This window comes from Melopsittacus undulatus, chromosome 6, assembly GCF_012275295.1.
Source record: "Melopsittacus undulatus isolate bMelUnd1 chromosome 6, bMelUnd1.mat.Z, whole genome shotgun sequence".
Taxonomy (NCBI): Eukaryota; Metazoa; Chordata; class Aves; order Psittaciformes; family Psittaculidae; genus Melopsittacus; species Melopsittacus undulatus.
The window spans coordinates 47,403,975-47,427,024 of NC_047532.1; the positions used below are offsets into that span (position 1 = coordinate 47,403,975).

General features: G+C 41.2%; 2 protein-coding genes across 10 annotated transcripts in view; both read right to left on the minus strand.

Moving 5' to 3' along the window:
• The window catches only part of LRCH3 (leucine rich repeats and calponin homology domain containing 3), a 69,301-nt gene extending 63,472 nt beyond the window's left edge, over positions 1-5,829 (minus strand). For 6 of the 7 annotated variants that reach the window (XM_031043006.2, XM_031043002.2, XM_031043005.2 and 3 more), the window contains exon 1: positions 5,592-5,829. In XM_031043006.2, the coding sequence (XP_030898866.1) occupies positions 5,592-5,829 (238 nt within the window). The remainder of the gene's footprint in view (positions 1-5,591) is intronic. The other variant, XM_031043004.2, reaches the window with a different exon arrangement.
• Positions 5,830-6,850: 1,021 nt separating this feature from the next.
• FYTTD1 (forty-two-three domain containing 1) lies at positions 6,851-21,457 on the minus strand. Of its 3 annotated transcripts, none has more exons than XM_013131033.3 (9): positions 21,304-21,457; positions 18,041-18,172; positions 14,880-15,025; positions 13,955-14,067; positions 13,012-13,108; positions 11,919-11,980; positions 10,979-11,053; positions 10,080-10,206; positions 6,851-8,974 (listed from the first exon to the last, which is right to left on the minus strand). In XM_013131033.3, the coding sequence occupies exons 1-9, from the start codon at positions 21,404-21,406 to the stop codon at positions 8,879-8,881; spliced, it is 951 nt and encodes a 316-aa protein (XP_012986487.1). In that variant the 5' UTR covers positions 21,407-21,457; the 3' UTR covers positions 6,851-8,878. The 3 variants fall into 3 exon arrangements, with proteins under 3 accessions (XP_012986487.1, XP_030898889.1, XP_030898890.1); XM_031043029.2 differs by lacking the exon at positions 21,304-21,457 and adding an exon at positions 20,539-20,840; XM_031043030.2 differs by lacking the exon at positions 21,304-21,457 and adding an exon at positions 19,467-20,016.
• Between the last annotated feature and the right edge of the window lie 1,593 nt (positions 21,458-23,050).

A 23,050-nucleotide genomic window follows, 5' to 3' on the forward strand; every position in this document is an offset into this window, starting at 1 on the left:
CTATTTTCCTAAACTCTAATTTGTCCTTGGTGTGACTGCAGGACTCAATATATTTACCTACCAATCCCTCTCCTCTTTAGTTTTTATGTAGTTACGATTATCTTTAAAATCATAGCAAAGAGTGGGTATGCATACATGAAAAAAATATAAAAAAAAGCCTGACCATGATGGAGGCAGGGAAGTGGAAGTAACCAGGAACCCATGCCATCCCAAACACCACATAGAAGAGCTTACTGGTAGCAAAAGTTTGATTGTGAGACTACTTTTTCTGTTTTAGAAGATCAGCTCACTAAACAAAGGCTTTCTGAATGTCACATATTACTTTTACTGACACGAGGATTAGATGCTACAAACTCAGACTCCATTTCCCCAGCTACTATAAAACATGAGGCAAAAAGACTGCCTGCATGCCAAGAATCACTGAGCACTAGTGCAGGCCTTAGCTCTCCATCAAAAACCCAACCCATTCAACAAAACCAAACCATAAACTACAACAGTCTACTGCTCTACACATTTTGAGGGTTAACAAAGAAAGAGAACTGACCACAATTTATGCATTCACCAAAGCAACATTCTCAGATAATCCCATTAGCCTAGACTAAGAATTACCAGTATTTGCGCACAGAACATGCATGAGAGCACGACTTTATAATAACAGAAACACAACCTGAAAGAAAATAAGGTAGACCAACAGTCAAATTATAAAGGGCCTGACACAAGAAGGAGGTAAGATCAAAAAATGCAACAAGCTAGACTACCATCTAGCTTTTTTGGGGAAAGATTGCCATCCTCCCTCCTTCTTTCCTGTACAGCTCCCAGAACTTTGGGACAGTGTATTTCTGTTTGGGTTTTGATAAAGGCAGGTTGTAAATACAGAAATCTGACAAGACTCTGGACTACCCTAATGAAATGTTAGGTTTTGATTTTTAATACTGAAACTTCAGATAATCTAAGTAGCAACACTGTAAACTCCTCTGACAAATAGCCTGTAACTTGAACATAGAACAATCCCATTTCCTTGCAAGTTACCTTAAAGATCGCAATAAAATAATGTTCTAGATATAGTAACACCAAGTGGTTTTGTTGTTTGTTTTTTTTTTCAAACAGTTTTTTCATTTTAGGCTGGTTTAGATTCTGCTGTTGCGGCTTTGAGTACAAATGTTGGGGAAATACAGTCACTGCTCTATGTGCCAAGTGTACTTCTCAAGCTGTTTTTTTCATCAGACAGTATCAACCCAATCTCTGGCAGGAAAGAAAAATGTCAGTGAGAGCTCTTTCTGCAGAATGCTCATATAGTAACTGTAATCTTTCTAAATGCAAGCAAGCACTACACGTAGAAATTTTATTGACACTATGGTCAGATTTTACTGTTTCTGCGGAGAGCTGATAAGACCAAAACTACAGAGATACCTTACTGGCAAAGGCATGCCAAAAGGTAGTAGCAGACAACTTTTTTCTTAATTTTCAGTCTTGCTATTTTTTTTCACTACTAATATAGTCCAGAAACAAGATGTAGTACACTGCATATAATGACCATACTAGCTGATTCCCACACTACAGCCATTTCTTTTATTGCATAAACTTCCCCATATTCCCATCTTCTCCTTTAAAAATGGAGACAGTGAGTGGTTTCGGTAATTACAGCTGTCACAAAGGGCTTGACAAATAACTTCTCTGCTCAATGTATGCTTTAGGCCACTGGGAAAGCTGTCAAAGAATGACATCAGAATCTACATTAACACTGGCAAAATGCAATTGTGCTTCCTTTCAGATGGTTTATAGCCCTTCCTTTCCCTATTCCCTGGTTGAGCACAAGAGTGGGATGAACAAATGGGCTGTAATTCAACCCAGATAAAATGGGGAGAGATAATGCAGACTAAAGGAAAGAGTATGAAAGAAAGAGAGAAGCACATCCTTGCTTTGTTAATGACGAAGCTTGCTCATTCTTCATCATCAATGAATGCTGAAAGCTTAAGTCACTTCCTAAAATTCCAATTAAGTTGTAAAGGATGAGCATAGAGAACAGCTGCTCTCCCCTCTTTCAGTATCTGTTATTACAGTGCATTTCTTGTACATGAGCCACTCCACGTGTACAAGAACGTTAGATGGACTTCTGCCTCACACACTGTGGGGAGTTACCTTCCCGCTAATCCATTCCAAAGCTCTCAAGCGCAGACTTTCCCATCTTCAATATGATTTTATATTATGTGATCTTAATTCCAGTCAATATACAAGCAAACCAGAAATTCACTATTACTTCAATGCCTGCTGAGTTCAGTTGCTCTATTCTGAGAGCAACCTTGCGCACTGATCTTGGTTTTAGAAGCTGCTTGTGGGTATTCCTAATGTGGAAGATGGCAGTGCCCAGAAGCACTGATACTATCAGACAATTCACTTTCCAGTGAAAAGTCTACTGACCACAGCAAATGATTAATGAGGAACATGGTATTTCTGTTAGGCATCAGTTCAAAATATATATTTATTTCCAGAATAAAAATGCAGCAAACCTGATCTGGTCATGTGGTTTGGTTTTAGGTAGCCTGGTGAGAGGCAGCAAGTTAGACTCAAGGATCCTTATGGGTCCCTTCCAACTGATTCTGTGATCTCTTTGTCAAGTATTTTTCCAGAGTTAAGTTACACCCACCACAAATTTGGCTCTGTTGATTGTTTAGTGTGTAGTTAAGAATGGTACTTTGAAGCTGTTACAGCTTGAGCACCAGGGTTAGTATCACTGTCAACCCTGAAGCCATAAAGGATCCAAAGAAATATGATCTTCCTATTGATTTAATGTTTTGAAAATGTACCTTATGGGTGACATCTATTTAAAGGGATTTTCCCCTCACCCATCATCAGAATCTTCACAGAGCACCCAACTAAACTTGATCAAGCATCCAACCTCTAACATCCTGTTCCTGCTGACCCACTGTGCTGGTTCATCTGCATTAACAACAGCTTCCAGGTGAGGCCAGTGATTCTGTTAAAGCTTAAGGCTATGCTAGATGCTGGTTTTCTACCAGTGTAATTACATTAATGAGAGATGTGATTCATCCCCACCTCTTTAGCATCGATGCAGTTACAGTGACATGCAATTACTTTTATCACTACAAGAATGGGAATGAGCTATACCACTATAACATGATCAACACTAGAGAGGTGTCACATAAAAAGAAGTAAGGTTTGCATATACATTGTTTTGTCTTCATTTTTACAGTTTGGGAGTAATTCCAATGATTTTTATGAAACTCCACACACACATACCCCACCTGAGTATTTGAGGCACAGCATGCATGAAGGCACTTGGGAGTATACAATCTAGGGGGTTAAAGTGTTTCAATGTTTGTAACACCTAGCACACATACATATTATACTGTATTATTCGTGGCTGCTCCCATAGAAGAGAGTTGGAGGTTTTACAAGAATGAAATTGATGTGGGGTAAGAAGTAGATTAAATTGTAGCTGAGCACTCAACTGAAAAGTGGGGGTCAGAAACACTTGCATAGATTCTTCCCCACTGCCCAGCCTCACTCAAAACAAAAGTCATAGAACAGAAAACAGTAAAAAAGGGCACAAGATGAAGTTATTCACAGCAGCCTTCAAAACAAGAGAATATAAACAGTATGTGTCCCTTCCCTCCCTCCCACACATTGCTCAATAAGATTTGCTCCCTACAACTTAAGAACAATTCTAGCTTTTTTTTCTAAGGTTCACTGTGATGATAAATGCACAAAAGTGTATGGTATGCACTGCTGCTTATTAGCATTTAATGCTTCTTGAACAACTACAATGCAAATATTCATCACAATACATGGGAACCTTGGTGGAAAAAAGAATTCCCACAAATTGTTTAAGAGTACAGTAAATGAATAGGATCACAAACAAAAAGCCCAAATCCCTCACGAATGTATCCCTCACAGTGTATCCTGCATTTGCTTACAAATTAGCCCACTACACATTCGTTGTGCAACTGCATTTGCAGAACACCCTTTGAACAACAAAACAATTATACCCCAAGAAGAAGTGTTTCCTATTTATGGATGTGTTCACATCAAACAAAACAGCTGTCTCAAGGTTTGGTTTGATGGATTTTTTTGTTTATTTTTATTAGTGACAGATTTTTGCATAAGTAGGGTGTGACAGGACAGACTATAAAGTCAGACAGTTTTAAAGAAGGCTCAATTTTGAAGTACTTAGCTGACAGTGTACCAATACACTTACTAACAGACACGGCAACTTTAAAAAAGTGATGTCTGGAGTTTATTTCCAAGCTCCTAAGCTACAACTCCACATAAACCACTAAAATAATCTAAATGACAGCACAGGAAGTAATCAAAGCTACAAACAGCATGCTGACACCCTTTAAAACTGCTTTTACTTCACGTATACAACTAGACTATCAAAATAAACATAAACTAAATTTGCTCTATAGAATGCATTATGAAAACTCTTACATCCTGCACAAACTCTGATTCCCAAGCCTCATCTCTCTATTCAATACAGTAATATGTAAACACTCCACAAACGTGGTTTTTTTGCTTATGATCAAGGTGCTTTCAGGGCAAGTGTATTAGTTTTTAGTCTATTCCTATAACTACACTGAGAAGCAGAGAGAAAAAAACAGCCCTATTGCTTACTGTACCTTGTAAATTATTTCTTAAAAATCCTGAGTATTTTTATCCATATAAGCCAGGAGAAAAAAAAAAAAAAAAAAGGATGCGATTCTGTCCACAGTACCTTTCATATCTTGCTTATGGCTGTCAGAAATGACAATAACAGAAGCATAAGAGCACAAGAAACAGTTGTCTTTAGGGTACGCACACGTGACAGCCCTTCTTGGAAAGTTGGTTTCGCCTGTCAACAGCACAAGACGAGATGGGTAGGGTGCATATATGTGTGTACATATGCACAATCACATGTAGATAAACCAGAACATGTGTGGCTAAAACCACATCAGTGATCATCAGTATTGAGAAAAGCCTCATAACTCTTCTAAAAACAGCCTCCAACAAGGGAAACACCTCTAAAGTGGAGACGACAAAGGAAAAAAGCCCCAATAAATCAAGAGATCTCATCGGCCAGACCGACGGCGGGCAGAGGAAGGAGGAGTACCCTGCAACAGCTCCTCCATCCTGCCCCAGCCGAGGAGAGGAAGGGCGGAGGGCGAAGGGAGGAGGCTAAGGGGTGAAGGAAAAACGGCCCAAATTAAGAAACACGCCAAGCATCGCTCCGCTGGGGGAATCCCCCTCCGCGCACACACACGCACTTTCAAAGAGAAACTCGGGACGGGGGGAACACCTCCAAACATCCACTGAGGATATTCCTCCTCCTAACGCACCCAGCTTGAATTTACTGGAGCGACAGCGAACTAACCAACTCAGCTTCACTTCTGGCGGGACACTGGCTGTCCCCCTCCCACCCCAGCACCCTTCTTGGAACGGGGCGGGACGGGACAGGCAGCCCCCCCTGAGCACTCTCTCACGGGAAGCCGTAAACCCCCCCCACCGGCTGCTCCCAGCCCTGAGGTGCTTGCGGAGGCAGGGCAAGGCGTTTCCCCGACCCCCCATCTCGCTCCCTGCAGCGCCGCGTCCCTCACCAGCCTGGGTGGTGTCGCTGAGGTCGTGGTTGGCGGCGCTGGCCCGCGGATAGTCACGGAGCTTCCTGCCGCTCAGACTGAGGGTACCGCTGGCCGCCGCTTCTTCTAAGGCTCTGTCCAAGGAGCGGTTCCACGAACCGGGACCCGAGGGACCTGGTGGCGGAGTACAAGCCGCCGCGTTCCCCGCCTGCATCACGGCGGAACCGCCCTCAGGCGCCGCCAGCACCGTGGCCGCCATTTCCCCCCCTCCGCCGCCACCACCGCCGCCGCCTCCTCTGCTGCTGCTACTGCTCCTGCTTTGCGCGCCGCTGCGCAGGCGCGGGGAAGCCCCGGGACCGGCTGGGAGGGCGCAAGGTATACGCATGCGCAGGCTACGGCCTGCGCGCACGGGAGCGGCAGCTCTTGAAAATAACGCGGCACATCCGCTTTTTGGGTCCGATTCGGGGTAATGTGTGGTGCGAGGCTGCAGTGCCTGGACCCTTTCTGACGTCCCGCGGGCTGCTGCGCACAGGCCCGTCCCAGCAGCAAACCAAGGGGAGATCGCAGGGATTGAACTAGGTGGGAAGAGTACCAACTGGATCGTGTTCAACTTGACGTCATTGATCCCTAAAAGGTTGCATTCTTGGCAACGTCCAAATAAACGCCACTCTTGGTCTGGGCAAGCACGAATGTGCTTGCAGGCTGGAGGTGCTGCAGGAATCTGGCAAGTGTGCAGGCTTTAGCTGGTAACAAAGAGCAAAGGCTGTGGACACTCTTCCTCCTCAACACCTTATCAAACATATTTACAGGCAGCATTTTCTTCCTGCACCTCCAATAAGCAGCAGCACTTCAGTGCTAACATAAGCCTGCACTCAGAACCACAACGGTGGTTGTTTTCTCAGGGTGTTGACGCCAATCTTGTAACCCAAGGTTCAGGTGACAGTCACTTCTCAGTAGCAAGGTATGTCACAGCAACATGAAACCAGTGCTTGGTCTGACCGATTAAGGGATCTGGTTCTATAATCACACCAAACCACTATAGTGCTACTGAAAAAAAATACATAAATACACATTTAAATGAAAGTGAGTTTATACAGTGCCACTCCAAGAAGTGCTTCATTTTCAGGATATTAAGCTGGGCAACGAATGTGAGCCCTCTTCAAATGAGCCTCCTTTCTGGTATGTTAATAAGAATCTAATTATTAAGAACCCCTAGAAGGATATCACACAATTCACATAACCAATATACTGCTCAGGTAGTTATAACAGGGACAAGATAATATGAAACCTGTAACTTTTTATTAAAAAAAAAAAGAAAAAAATTAACAGCTTCAGAATAGATCCAATGTAATAACTTCTCTGAAAAATACCAAAAGGTATAGTGTAACGCATCTTCTCATTAAATACAAACTAGCATTTTTTGATGCATTGCATCAGTGTTTTGCATCTATGTTGATGCAAAAGAATGTTATTTTCATTGCATCCTGGCACGTCAAAGAATGTATACACTGAAACAGGGTGACTGACAACACTTTATCTACTCCAATTCTAAGTGGGACATATTTTCCAAAACCTCCAATTTCCTACTAGTAATTAAGAGAAAAAAAACAAACCAACAACCAACCCTTAATGCCACTATGATTAGTTTGTTTCTGCTAAGGTATATTTTTCAACATTAAAAATAAGTATTTACTCTATAGTATCAGGATGCACTCTTGACTTTAAAACTGCTATACAAAAGCCCTTCTAATGTCAAATATTCTTCAACATTGAAGTTCCTGGTAAATGCCAGTTAACTTGAATTTGAGACAAAAATGCATGGAAACCAACTCTAAGAAGGCAAATATAAGTTCCTGAAGAACAATAAAAGGAATTAAACCCACTTCAAACACCAAACATTTCTGGATGCAGCAAGCCAGTTGTTCTTTTGCCTAACTGTACCTAAATCTCATTGCTATAGAACACTGCTAAGTTCCTGAACTGGAAGCAATTCTGAACAGGTGCCTCAGTTTTATGGATCATAAAAATTCAGATTGAGGATGCCCCAGTTGTTACCATCCTGCAGATCATGATGCACAAAGCTAAAGCAACAACTACATGCTCCTGGCTTAATGCCTTGCATGTGCTGGCAAACTGAAGGCTTTCTCCCAGCAACATTCCCCAGTACCAGACAATTTTAAGATAGTCTGACCACTTCAGATCAGCTTTGCATCTTTCCTCTCTTTGGTATACACAAACAAGTGCCATTAAATTGCTTGCCTCTGGCTATTTCCAAGAGCCAGAGAAAACCCTCTGGGGCAAGGAATGCAAAATGAGAATCCTGTGTCTGGGGAGGATGAGGAATTCTGCCATACCAATGGCTTTCTGGTGCACAGTTGCATTTATTCCTATGGAATTATTCAAAATTCCAAAGTTATTGCATTAAACTTGTGAAAAAGCTTACATAAAGAAACAGCTAAAGTTTAAGAAAAAATAGGAGACAGACATGCTCCATTTACAGAGGAGGATAATGAGATTGAGCTATTTGTAATATAAATTACTCTCACACTGCCTGTGCAGTATTCCTCCACTGCAACCTGGACCACTTTTAAGGATAAGAGTAGAATAGTCTCCATCCCAATTTCATATTTTGGATATCTCAACTAACACCTTTATTTGTGAAAGTGAAGATGCAAAACATGTAGCTTTCAAGAAAGGAAAAAACTGAACTTCACAAACACAAAGAAATCCAACCAATGCTCCCATCAAAAAATGCCACTACATCACTACCAAAGTATTCATAGACTGAGGCTCTGTGCCAAACTTTAGCCCACAGGGAAGTTTATAAGCAGTCCTTAAAAACCCTAAAATGGGGTTTGTAATGAAATATACAATCTTTCTTGTGACAGAGGGGTCAAAGAATAGATACTGAGCACTCCTAAATAAAAAATAAAACCAAAAAGAAAATCCAAACAAAAACAACAATAACAAAAAACCCCACAACCCCAAAAAACAAACAAACAAAAAAACCAAAAAGCTTTTAAGATTTGCATATTTTGGTTACAAGAACCAAAATCAGTGTTTGTTATCAGCTGGGCCACAGAATCTTTCCAGCCAGGTGATGGTGCCACTCCAGCAGATCAGTTTCCCCACTTTCCCCCCTCGCAGGACAGTATGTCTTTTACTATTCAAAGTAATAAAGAGAGAAAGCTCTTGCCACCATCTCAGCATGATGTCCAGAGAATTTCAGTGATGTGTGCTGTATTCTTCTGCCCACTTTTATCTGTTTCTTAGGTAGGTGGGATCAGTGCTCAAGTCCATCTGACACGTTAGCCCACTGTTACAAAACGGCTCCCTTTGTTCTGAGACAGTGCTGTTCTCTGTTCCTTCAGGATTCCAAAACGTTCATTCAATGTCATCCCTGTCTGAGAGATAAAATAATTTAACTATAGTCTTAAAAAATGTTAGGTTAATTTAATCAAAGTAAGAAAGGCAACAGTTTTTTTTTTCCTCATTCTGTATCATCACACGATTTCTTAATAGCCTCACTTGGATGAAAAAAATGGTCTAATTTAATTTCATCTTTTCCAACACCATTTAAAAATCAGATTGGACTATACAACAAGAGCTAGCATTTCTCATTTTTCAGAATTCACTCAAACCACATGGTACACAATGTCAAGACAACATCACCTCAAAATACTGGAAGTTAAATTGAGGACAGATGGACTGAAAGCAGGAACTTCCACTAAACTAATTTTCCCACATAGTTTCCATGCAACTTTAACAAATGCAGTATTTTAACTATATTAATGCAGGGTTGCTTTCCAGTCCATCCAGCTGATGCAGTAGACTGGAGTCTAGTCCAAAAGTTCAATTAATGTTACAGTATAGTAGTAGACTTTTTTACCATACTGCTTATTTATGGAAGGAAAATATCCAATCTAATGCTCTGAGCCCATGTATTTTTCTACAGCTGGCAAGAAGGAGCCAATTACAAAAGCAGCATCTAACTGTTACCCTGTAAGAATGCTTTCAATGACAGAACCAAGATTTCTGCACCAAATCATCTGTCTTCATGAAACTTGTGAAAAATTGTCCATCTTTAAGTGTTTACATCATTATATTTGGGGTCTTTTTCCCCTAGATGCATAGCAGAAGTTGCCTTATACATTCAGCTGTTGTGGTTCTATGCAGGTTACACAACTGAAAACAACTCATCCCTGAATTACGCACAGTTGCTGATTCAAGCACTGCATGAACACAGGGCGGCTTTTAGAAATATTCAACATTTTAAATCCCATTTAAAGCATGTGAGCATGCAAGATGTGAACTAGACGAACAGGAACAGTGAGTTCAGTTACTTGTATGAAGTTACATAGCAAGTTAGTGAAAGAACTGGAAGTGGAAACAAGTAGTCACTGGTTCCCTCTTCCTGTCACAAGTGAGTCTAGGTGGAAAGTGTCTGGCTCTCTGGCTTTCATCTGTCTTGAAACTACTTCCACAGTTAAACGATGAAAATGCATTTACCTGCTTTCCAACACTATTAATATCAAACTGCAATGGAACCCCTTTGGGAATCTTCTTCTCTTCAGATTGGTCCCTCTTCATCAGAAATGGCGGCACAGGAGTACGAGTTAATCGTAATTTTGAGGAACTGTGAAAGAAGGATGGTACAAAGGACACAGTGAATGCATGGTTTTTTTACGTAGTAAAACCTTAATGCCGATGGAGGTATGAATTTTCCATCAAGCCATTTGATCAGAGTGGCTGAATAGCTGAAGGGTACACATTCAAGAAGGTAAAAGTCATGCAGGACTATAAAAAGGTACCATTTGTTACTGTAATCAGATAGCAAGTGTCATGACAGAAAGCAATCTTTTACCTCTCACTCCTGACAAACACATAATTTGGAGTTAATGATTCTGTAAATACAAAAAATTAAAATGCTACTAATGAAAAAGGCTACTTAAGATTAAAATAAAACACCTCATGAAACAACAGTACCATCAGCTTCGTAAAGACAGACAGTAATGCTTTCCTTAAGCACAATTCCAGACCTATTTTTATTAATCACGGAGGAATTATTACCATCACTCATCAACTAGATGCTCATTCCTTTTCACACAGAACAGCTGCAATACAATCTGATTGCAAACAGACAAACAGGTGAAAATTTATCAGCCCACCACTCTTTGACTCCATACACACCATCAAGCTCCTAACTGGGACACATCTTGTGAAATCCAGCTGCGATATTATTCAAACATTGCTCAGAAACACTCAGAGGGGAGCCAGACTTAAAGTCTTCTCAAGAAGCTGTGACTTTGAGGTCATGTGAAATATTACCTTCAAGGAACTCGCTGAATGGTGCAGATCAGCAATTTTGGTTAAGCTAAAAACATTTCAGAACTTTTTTGAAAACTCACATTGGGGTTATGATAGCTCCTGGGTTGTCAATAGACACAGTCAGAATCCCTCCAGTTGTGGTCGAAGTTCGCCATCTAGACGGAAAACACAGAAATCACTTACAAAAATATACAGAAATTTAAGTCAGAATATCTTTAAATGTGCGTCCAAAACACTGGGCTAATAAAGAACATACAAGCTTTCAAAATATAGGGCAGTGCAAAGATCACATGCAATCAAACAATGTACAAGAAGTTTGGCTATTGATTCTTTTATCTTTTATATTATCTAAATCTACTCAGGTGAGTGCTACATCACACACAGGCAAGGTGTACTAGAACTGCAGCACTGACTGAAACGTTCATGATATTTTTTTTTAAATTCCTTGCCACAGATCGGACTAAAATGGTGCTCACAGCAAATCAAAAAGGTGGCAGATTCAGGTCTGTGGCATACATTGCTTACTCAGTCTGCTGTGTTATCAATAAAGTTGTGAAGAGCCTAGACAAGCGTGAAACAATATGGAAACAATATATGCGGGGAGAGCTGAATGTCCAGCTGTGACCTGCTTTATTTATTTCCAAACTGTTTCATAGGCTTATATGTGTATTCAATAAAATGGAAATTACATTAAGAGCTCAGGAGAACACTAACATTTGATTTTTTTATTTCCAGTCTATGCAGTATTCATGAGTGATAGAGATTAGTCTGACCCTCTGATAAGGTTTTCTCCCCCTCTGATCCTCTTTCCCCCTTATTCCTGCAAATGTCTTAAGCAAAACCGAACTCCTCCTGGTTAAATTAGAATATAATTTAGGAAATAACTGAGAATAGTGGAAGGATCACTGTCACTCAGCTGGTATGTATACAGGGTAAAACTGTTCAATTATCATGACCCGGAAGCCAGAGCTAAAATGAGAATCGTATCGGTAACTAAAGTCTTACAAATTACATACTTACTGACGAGTCCTCTTTACTGTCTGATTATCAAGATCACCTGTTGACTGCACTTGGGTTTGTACCTGAAAACACATCAACAGACAATGGATTTGAATACTGTTTCGATTCCTATTGTAGCAGCTGGAAATAGAGAAGTTCAAAACCAGTTTAAAGCTGTTTGTACACTGCACAAAAACAGCTGCACTTTCACAGGGACTTTAAAGTTCTACCCTATCTATCCTAAAAATAATTATCCTATTACCCTTGCAAGACATTGGAAAGAACTTAGGAACACAATGATTTTATACAAACCTGTTAATGACAGTAACTTCACCAATAAAGAGATGGAAACATCTTGGAAGACTATGTCAGCAAACATATGCTGTATCAAGATACACCAAAACCTTACCAGGCCAGTGAGAAAAACCTGGTTAGCTCCTAATCTGATCAATGTTAACATACATAATATCCAATACACACTCAGCTGTTCTAAAGGACTTTGGTTTTATTTTTCTTCCTCCTGACCCTGTCCACAATTCTACAGCCTGTGTGGCTGGAATACAGCAGCTACTTACAATCACAACAATGGCAGATATAGAATGAGGGCAAACTGAAAACACCACTTATCATTCACTGCACACTCTCTGTTCTCTTGAACAAATAACAAAAAAAAAAATTTAAAATCCTTAAGTAACTAACAACTTAAATAACAAAAATAAATAACCTCATATAACTAATCCTCCCCCAACCATAATCAGATTCTAAAATATGCTTCTCCTCTATTCACCTGAAAGCAACTTTTGAAAGCTGCTAAGTGCTAACACTGGCCTTTTAAAAGGAAAAATTAATACTCTGCAACCATCCTCAAACACTAATGAGTTCCACGGCCCTCTGAACAATCCAGCTACACTGGAACAGGAAGCAGTACTCAGGAGATTACAGTAACTAAAGGCAACAAGGACACTTCCCTAGAAGAACCCGTAGCTATCTCCCAATCTATCTGAAGTTTCTACTCAGATCTAACATCCAAAGTTAGTTCATTAATATCAGTGTTACAGTTTAGCTTAGAACGTTTGGCACTTTTTTTATTGTCATTTTCAGTAATTTTTATTACCTTCAGGCCCCTTCTAAACAGGAAAGTTGCTTGACGAGTCTCTTTCTGCTGATTTAGTTTGTTTCCAATTCTGGCAAAAGCTGACAACGCATTATTCCTGTAATAGTTATTAAAACATAGTTATTAAAGGCTCCACAGGTAACACCTTGGAGCAACTACAGTGTATGACAGGAAAGTGCTCAATACATCCTTAAGGACACCTGCAATGCTGCCTCTTTGAGGCGGAACATTTCAGTTGCAGTTAGCTTTGCCTCTACCAGGAACAAAACACAGTACTCATACAGGGAAAAAACCACTTCTGCTACACAGAACCCTAGTACTATCACGTCACATGTTAGTATGGTTATTAGCTCAGTTTTGTACTTCACTTGGTATCCTCCAGCACTTTAAACATTGCTGATTAGATGAAAATCAAGGAGCAGCTTGATTTGTGTAAAGAAAGTTTGTTTAAAATTTCCACAATAAAGTCACTCAGTGAAAATTTTCATCATGGACACCAGTTAAAATGTAGTTTATAACAGACATGTTAATTCCAGCACAAGCAAAAATGCAATAGCTTCTATGAAACTGAAGACGGCACCAACTTCCACAAAGGTATTTTCTTTAGGAAGTTCACTAAACCATGGCTATCACTTCAAAGCTACTAAAATCCATACTGGCCATTTCAGTATAGGCTGTCTATGACTTAAATGAAGGCAGCATGCTACGTGCTCACAAACACAGGTATTCCTGAGTGCTCTACGTGGTTAACAAAATATTTGGCTTTGTATTGGGATGATGTTTGTTCCATGCTTGGCTTCTAGATTTGTGGAACTTCATATACATGGCAGTCTTTACCGTATTACTACTGCTAGTATCTACCATCTTTAACTCAGTCCTATCAAGCAAGACTCCCTATGGGAAGTTGTCAAGGAGAGTTCAGAAAGCAGACTTGGTATTTTACCTTCTGTTTAGCAGGGCATGCCTCCTCAGGGCTGGAGCTTGTTTTCTCTGCATTTCAGATTGTCTCCGCAGGTTTGTTTTCTTTTTCAGAACTGGATAATACCGCTGTGCATTCTCAAAAACCAACAAATATATATAGCACATAGGTACTGTATACACACTAACACTTCTCCTTCAATTTCCATTTACAAACTGCATATAGAATACATTTAGCCATTTCTATCTTTTGCACCATAGTATAATTTGAGAACACCTTCTACACTTTCATGAATTCTATATTCAACTCATTAGCGGGGGGAGGTTTGGGGGTGGGGAGGGTGGGGTGAGGGAGGCAGGGGGAATCAACACAAAACCCACAAAGCTCATCAGTTACTTTTTGATTCCTGTTATTCCCCCAAACTCACAAAGTACACTCTTCACGCATCTTTAAAATTACTTTCCTTCACAAATGCAAAAGCAGTTCCTGTTTTACAATACTGAATGAGATGGAGCAGACACCAATGCACTGGAGGAGTGCAGAAGAGGCAGCCTACTGATGGAGTGATGTATTTTGCAAAAGCTTCCATTTTTGTAACAGACACATGCTTAACACCTGCATTTTGGCTGAATCACTGCAATGCAAAGGTAAGAAATCCTATTAAGTGAACTTTTCTCATAAAAATACAGAAACTACCTCCATACTTGCACAGAATATACATCTATACTTCAATTTTAATGACTTCCAACCTAGTTAAGAGTTAAAACTTTCAAACCTAGTCATTAACCACTCCCTTTAAAACAAGCAAGAACTCGGCTAACACATCCCCAATTTAATAAAAGTTCGCACTAGATTGTCTCCATTTTCTATTCAGTAGCACTCTTCTGAAGCCACTGTGCTTTGTGTTTTAATCTGTTCTTAAATGAACCACTAGAACTGCATTAATTACCTTCTCACTAAGTGGCTGTCTGTTCAGAGGACTAATTCCTTTGCGTGAACTCATTGCTTTCTTGGCTGCCAAGCCAGTTACAACACCGTAAGAACGCTTCTTCCCTGCTATCTTCTTTCTGCATCCCAAACGATTTATACCATAACCTGCAACAAACATGGAGAGTTCAACAATCCTTACTGAAAGAAAAAGCTTATTGCTTTATGATGCTACTCCGGCAATGCAAGGTTGGCTGCACACTTGAAGCCTTTAGAACAGAAGCTATCACTACACTTGAAGGCAATTTGGTCATTCAGTTATTCTAGCAGGTCTGGCCCAAGCTCTAGCACAACAATAATCAGTTTCTCATATAGGTCCTAGTTTTGTTTTACTTCATTTCATTAATTTCTGCTGAAAATCTGTTATCTGACATACCTACAGGGATGACTTAGTCATTCTGGCATAGAAAAATACCAAAATACTGAAAAATGGAATTTCATTAAGTGCTGAATAGCACAAAAGCAAACCAAAACAAAACCCCAGCTGCTTACCCATTTAGCAAACTTTAAATTACCAGTTTAATTTAAAAGGGAAAAATAAAAAAAAACACATAACTTTAAAGCTTATTTATTTACATCAGTGGTTCCCAAGACATGACTTAAGAAAAAAAGAACATAGCAATTGGCCCACAAAACCATATTAAGCAGTGTATGAATTACATCACATTTAAAGTGTTTTCAATTAGAAGTCTGCACAGCAGTCCAGATGAAACTGAGAATTAAACCAGCCTTTGAATATAAAAGGCTCGTAAGTTTGTGGTCTATATTATAAACACCTCAAATCTTCAGTTACAAGGCTTTGGTTAACCCTGTCTGGAGCCATTTAACTTCACATTATGAATACAGACCATGCTTTACTTTTATCCCCAAGCTTCATCCCCCCTAGAGCCTCAGACCTCAAGAAGTCTGTAAGACTAAGGTGCTAGCTTAAGAGCAACAGACACATCTAGATTTGACATATCTGACTTCATAGCATCGAGAGTAAATCATGAGACAAGAGCTGTCACATGAGGTAAGCTGTCGATCAGAATCCAGCTTTGATAAATCCACCATGGTGAAGCTGCTATGTACCTGCATTTTATGGGTGGTTAGCAAATGCTTTTCTTTTCAAATAGAAAAACCGAGAAACAGGGTTACTTTGGCTAAAAAGGACCTTACAAGCTCTCTGGACAAAACTCTGCTCAAATGAATGACAACCTCCAAGTTAGCTCAGGCTGCACAGGGTTTTGTGCACTTGCATTCTCTGTATCACCAATGACAACTTTTATTTAAATGAACAATATTCCCCTCTCTGTTTCTTCCACCAAAAGTTGAAAAGACTCCCAGCTCAAGTTCCTCACTTCTTTCCAGAGAGTTTGGCAGACTCTTCTAAAACCACAAGGAATTGAATACTGCTGATCATTTGTGGTTTCTGTACCACAGAGGATTTGTTACTTATCAGAATAGCTTCAGTGGCAATGGAGCAGCAACAAATCTATTGGTCATAAGCTACTAATAACTAGACTGCTCAAAAGAACTATTTAATTATACCTTCTACTCAAAAAATAATATAAAAGAGATTTGCTTTCAAATGAGAATGTGTGGAACTGAACAGGGGAGAGAAGTTAAAGCTGAAGAAGTTAAAGAATTTCACAATGTTTCAGCATGTCATGAATATGGCAATTTAAGAAGAAAAAAAAAACAAGAAAAAAAAAAAAGTAATCTTTTTCGTAGAAAAAGGGCAGGCAAGGACAGGCTAGGAGAGAAGGTTCCAAGAGAGAAAAGTAACTGCCAAGACAGTTGTATTTAGTTTTATATCTGCAGCTCAAGTTCCTCCTAAAATTCCAAATTCTAGTACTTGCTTCTTTTGTGACATTCAGATCATAAACAATTGCTTTTAACAACTGCAGCAATAAATAGAAGCCTCCATGTTTGATAATCTGCACCTTAAATTTATTTACACGCTTCACCTACACAAATAATTTTACACTCAAGCTGACAGATTAAAAATATTTTCCTGCAGTCACCAGTTTACTAAAGACACACAAGTAACACTGCCATGTTGGCCTGTATAAAAACTAAACTTCCTCTGAGCCCTGAGCAACACAACACTGCACTGATCCCCAAAGATATTTGTGTCTAAGGTGCTAGCGATGAGCTGTTGCTTCAACAAACATTAAGCAAGACAACAATAAAATGGGGATCACTGAATATACCAGAGAGATGTGTATTTGTTTTAAATGAATGTTACTGAACAAGAAATCACATGTGTTAACTTAAACACTTAATTAGCCCATATTGAGGTTGTCAGCTTTCTGATTAGATGGTACTCTTCCATATTTTGATAATCCAGAGATAAATAGATACTTTTAAATATTAAATATAAGCAAAACCAGTCTATACTTCAAGCAAGTTCTGGGCATGTCTGGACTAAAACCTGGGATCATTTGAGTATAGGACTTCTGTTTATCTGTTACTCAGGGAATCTACAGTAAAGCTATTATTGTGCACTTTTCTCATTCCCTGCCTATTTGTATTTCTATATTCCATTGTAAAAACATTGGCTTCAGATGGCTGACAAGGTTCTTCTCCTCCATCCCAAACTCTTAACAAAGCCAATTCAGACAGTCTGCACTACACATTTATGCATCCCAGACCCAGTGTTGCAGTCCACAATAACAGCTGTTTTAGGGAGATCTGCTAAGAGAATTCTTCTTAGCAAATAGACATATGCTGGTTCTGTTGCACAAAGCTTTGAGCTCTGGCAAGTCCTTCGTATTTCCTAGTATGAAGGCACTGGCATAAGCACTCTTTCTATTCATTTCTGAGAAGGGACAAAGTATCAACACCATTTCTAAAATTAAAATAAATAAATAAATAAATAAAAAAGAAAGCCAATCCTTCCTCAAGTCAAACACAGTCCCTCAAGCACCTAAGTTCCCTGTTGGCCAAACACATCAATGACTTTCTCACACTGAACCAAAACCAAACACAAATGGATCACAAAGAAATCAATTATAATCAAAATTGCATATAACAGTATTTGAAAGACACCTGAATTGACCATGGCAATTCCTATATTTCATTAGGTTACATTTCACCTCAAAAAACACATTGTGTACCTAGATTGTTTGGCATACACACCTTTCTGCTGTTGGATTCCCCACTTAGAGCCTGGTGCCCTGAACTGTCGAGTTTGATTCTGCTGAAGCTCTCTTTTCATTTTGGGAGAATATTGCTTTCTCTCTTCTTTCTTGTTCAGTTTAATTATATCATCTGTAAGAATAAAAATTTGACATACTGCAGACATGTTCCAGTTCTGAAGAAAAAACCCTCGCAGCTTGGAGTCACAGCAAACAGACCAGTTAATCCTGCAAAGCCAGCACATACAAGTTATGGTTCCAGAAACATTATCACTAGCAAACACACAGTCCCTCTTAGTCTTATTATAAGACTTGTTTTCTAATACAATGACCTAGTAAAAGAGAAGTGGTTGCATACCTCCAGAAAATCCAATAGGCTTGAAAGATGATGGCATTCAGCCCATCACTAAATTTTAAACTGAATGATTCTATTAGTTTTTGTATACCTTTAAAGAAAAGATAATTCCATCTCGCTCCCAAACTTTGAAGAGTCCATACAAACTGTCAGTTCAAGCCTAGTTCTTCCACACAAAGTTAGTTAAGAAAAACCACATAAGAGAGAACTCAGCCTATCAGTTATCTTCCTATGTTCACCGAGGTTAAGATGAAAAGAAGCAAGATTTCTCTCTCCCCAGGTATCTGCAATGCAAAGCAATCATAAACCTACTGTCCAGGGAAACAAGTGAATAAATTATTAATCTGTTTCAGAATAAGTGTAAGATAATACACAGATGAAAAGTGAACAGCAGGTCTGTCAAGTGCAAATCATGCCACACCAATTGGATTTTCTTCGCGGATCTAGTAGCTGGCTCAGGAGATAAGAGTCAAGCAACAGATGTAACATGCTTCTATTTAATTGTTAGCTTTTTTACAGAACTACCATAAAGGAAGATGTCAATTACGTTTATTGCATCAAGATCATGGGAGCAGCACAACTGATAAACATATTGTTTCAACTGGGAGCTACCACAAACATGTGGACATCCTTTTTTAAGCCAGGGAGAGATGGAAACAGGGATTACTGCGTTTAACAGTTCAAACAGACTTGGACAGGGTAAAACAGATCACAGCATAGTTATCCAATGTTTTATATCCTGCTGAAGTAAAGCTAAGCAAAAATTAGCTTACTTTGCTGTAAAAATGACTGAATGTTCAAAAAGAGTCCTAGTAGAACAAGGAATACCAATACGGGTCACTCAGGGTTTGATTGCTACAAAATCTTTCTCACCAAAGGGACCATCCCTGCAGCAAGGATTACAAAACTACCCTCTTTACATGACAAAGGAAACTAAAGCCACTTCAAAGTGGCAGAAACTGGCACTGCCAACAGCAGTACTCAACCAGAAGCATTAGTCGAACACAGCGCCATTAATAAAGTGATGTTAAACAAAAACTAAAACTTCCAAAACTGTTAGAGCAGTATGTACCTGAGATACAAAACCTCCATGTTCAGAGAGCATGGATCCTCACTTCAGCTTCTCTGCTCCATCTTAAATGACTTTTTTGCAAGTTAGGTACTGTTGCACACAGGGTTAAAAGTTTTTTTTAGAACTTTAGAACTAAAATTTCAGCTACTCTCTTATTTGGGAAAAGGAAGGATATCTGAGAAATGTATCAAACTGGAAGGTTAGTTTCAGATGAGCTGCACATTAACACATTCCTACCAAAACCAGGCTTAATCTTTACTACTACATGAGAAAATACTCAATGTTACATCTAGATCTGAAGATTTCAGAGTTTAATGTGGCATTTTCTTATTCTGTATCACAGACATAGAGGTGGGACAGCCTCTCATCTTTCCTTACAACATCTCAGGCAGCTTTGACCTGAGCAGTGATGGATGTCACAGCTCTCATGCAAGCTACACTTGCATCTAAACAAGTGAAGGGATATACCCACTCACAACAAAACATCACCAATGACACCACAACAGTCCATTGTGATCTGCTATTAATCAGTGTTCAGGACACATAGCAGTAGCTAACCAAAAGGTTAACCTGGTCAACAAACATTAGAATATATGAAAATACAACCAGCTACTCAGAGTCCGTAACTCTATTAATCTTCGTAACTTTGAAAACAAAGACTCAGTGTGCTGTAAGTAAAACTAGATTTATATCAATACTGTAATGCTACTCCAGTTAGAAAAAGTCAAAACATCACTTCACAAGTCATCTCTATTGCCAAAGCAAAAAATTGCACTGGGTTTTCTACAGAAGGAAAAATTACATAAAACTTATTTTAAGCTGGTTCACAAAGGCTAAGTCTAAACATTCTAGTTCACACCATTTTTCTGTTTGAAGTGAATCTCCTGAGAGTATCCACCACTCAACACACTACAGCAGCATCATGGAACAGTCTTGTAGTTTATAAAATCAGTTTTCTTTTTCTTTTTAATAAAACTAAACTGGAACATGTACTCCAGAAACACACCAAATGTGTCTCCAGCTGTTAAGGGAACTCAGTGCACAATACCAGACTAGAACTGCTCTGAGATACCTCTCTGAAATACATATAGTGAGGATGACAGGTTCTCACAGACACAGCTCTGCAGATCTCTAAGGAGGCTGTGCCACTTCCTAGCTCACACAACCAATGGGAGGACAGGGAAGAAAGTAATAGACTGTCGCAGGAAACTACGTGGTAGAGACGACATCACGCTTGATCTGACTGGTAAAGTACTGCAAAGGAGTTACAAAGGAGAGTTGCCATTACAGAGTTCCAAACCTGAGAAGAAAAAAGAGGCACAGCCAGCTGAGCGGCAACCAAACCACCCCACCCCTGCAATTACAAATGCTAGGTGAGGTCCTGGAACGCTCCCCAAGGGCCACCCAGCGAAGTGCCCAAGCACCGCAGGCCTGGCTGGTGCCAAACGCACGCAGCACCCCGGGTATTAGGCCTGCTCCGGACACCCAGACGGAACAAAGGGGACCCACCCCGCCGAACCCAGCGCCTCCATAGCCAGTGACAGCAACTCTCAGCCCAGAGCCCTGGGAGGTCTGCTGCTCCCGGGTACAGAGCCGGGTCTCGCCTCTTGTCCCCACCACGATGGGTCCCCGAAGCAGCCCCGCATTACGCCCCCCGCCGCGTTGTAACTGTGGTAGGGTCCTGCGCCCCCGCCCGACTTGGCTCCAACCGCCTCCCTTTGATCCCACCCTCGCCGGTGCCCGACAGAGGCCGTCGGTTTGTGCCGCCCAACCCGGCCAGGGCGGTCGGTTCAGCCAGCGCCCCTCCCCCCACTCCCCACAGCAGCGCTCTCCTCACCGAGCGACATGTCGATCTTCTCCAGGCTGTCGCTGCTGCCCTTCCGGCAGCCCGCCGCAGCCGAGGACCCGGGCAGCGGCGCCGCAGCCCCGAACCCACTCATGGCTGCCCACAGGACCTACTGCTGCTTCCCCTAACCGCCTCGGCAGCGCGCTCCACGCATGCGCAGGGTGCGGCCACGCATGCGCCCTTCCCACCCCGGCACCGGTAGTTCACGCGTGCTCAGTAACCTCCCCTACCCCCAGAGAGCAGAGCCTGCGCCGGGGAGAAGGGCTGCCTCCCCTCTTTCGACCCCTCTTGCCGGGAACTGGTATGCCGCCCCCTGCCGGCCGGGAGGAGCAGGTACAGGGAAGAAGGGGATCCGGGCGGGCCGGACCTCAGACCCACGCCTCGCCTGTGGAGCTGTCGGCGTCGGCAGCGCGCCCTGCGACTGCCGAGATGACACTGGCCGCAGGACGGACGGTCAGGAGGGTTCTTGCGAGAGGGCTTCCCCAGGGGCAGCGGGTGTCCTTGGGATGGGCTAACGGCCCCCTGCCATAGCGGGGGCCGGGGACGACGGAAGGCTGATGTTGGGGTGCGTTTGGTCCAACCGGGGCCCAGGGCAGATGTGCCACAGGGCAGATGTGCCACAGGGCATAAAGTCACGGGCTGGCGAGGGTGCTCAGCCAAGCAGCTGAGTACAAGATACCTTCACCTCCCATCCCTCTGCAATAAACAGCAAAACCAACACAGGCCAGTTTCTAGTAGCATTATGTTTTCAAACAACAGGGTTCAAAACATGTTCCCATTTCAAAACATCATGTAAAGCGTAAAATTACTACTTAAACCCAGAACAGCATGGCTACTGACCTTTTGTTTTCTTTGGGTTCTTTTCAGGGTTATCTTCTCCACATTTGGTCAGAATCACGATTCAGAAACTCAGAAAAATTAACTACTTGGTATTTTTTAGCAAAGAATCTAGTGACGCTTTTCCCTCCTCCCCTATATATATGCATTCTTTGCCACTGTGTTGCTGGGTCAACAGCATACAGCTACCTAGTGGTCAGTTGGCAGCTGCTCAATGAGCTGCAACAGGTCTGAGTTCTACCTCTTTTACACAGTAGCTCTTTCCTCCTGCAACACTCTGTTTGCTAAATTTAAGGGATGGTAATTAGCTTTGCAATCTCTACATCTTGCTCGTAGCTGGTTGAAATTGGGCAGTGAGTTCCAGAGATAGTAAAGGAAAGAGCAGATGTGTAAATCACGTGGTTGCAGAGACTGCCTTCGAAAGCCAGACAGTAAATGCTGAGAGGAGGATCTGTACCCATTTCCCCCACTTGCAGTAGTCACCTGGCGTCTCTGCCTGCATCTCCCGAAGCTTTCATCCTGGAGCTGTGCTGAGGCTGCCATTCAAAAGCTGATTGCCCTTCAGCTGGTTTTGAAACATGACCAAAGGACAGCTTGTTTTAGGGCTTGACTGACTGCCTCCAGTGCTGCAACTCCAGGGACTATATTGCAAATACCCTTGGGCAGGAATAAGTATTTCCATATGCATGACTCCGTGCAGTAGGCACACTCCCGCATTTCATTAACTGCCCATGTACTCCACATGCTCATTTGATAGAACAAATACTCTGTGGCAAATGCAAGTACTCACAAGCAGCTTCCTGTGTGTGCAGTCTCTGGCACAGTTCTGTCCCATGCTGGGAGACACCTGTGCCTAAATACCTAAATAATACTAATACCTAATACCTAGTAGAAATACCTA

What these genes read in the sequence shown, in the direction of transcription:
- FYTTD1 (XM_013131033.3), bottom strand. Translation starts at nt 21,406, where the DNA reads ATGAGTGGGTTCGGGGCTGCGGCGCCGCTGCCCGGGTCCTCGGCTGCG. An exon ending in GAAGATCGACATGTCGCTCG is followed by an intron (nt 18,173 to 21,303) that starts GTGAGGAGAGCG and finishes TTATTCTTACAG; the next exon opens with ATGATATAATTAAACTGAAC. An exon ending in CATGCCCTGCTAAACAGAAG is followed by an intron (nt 13,109 to 13,954) that starts GTAAAATACCAA and finishes TAACTATTACAG; the next exon opens with GAATAATGCGTTGTCAGCTT.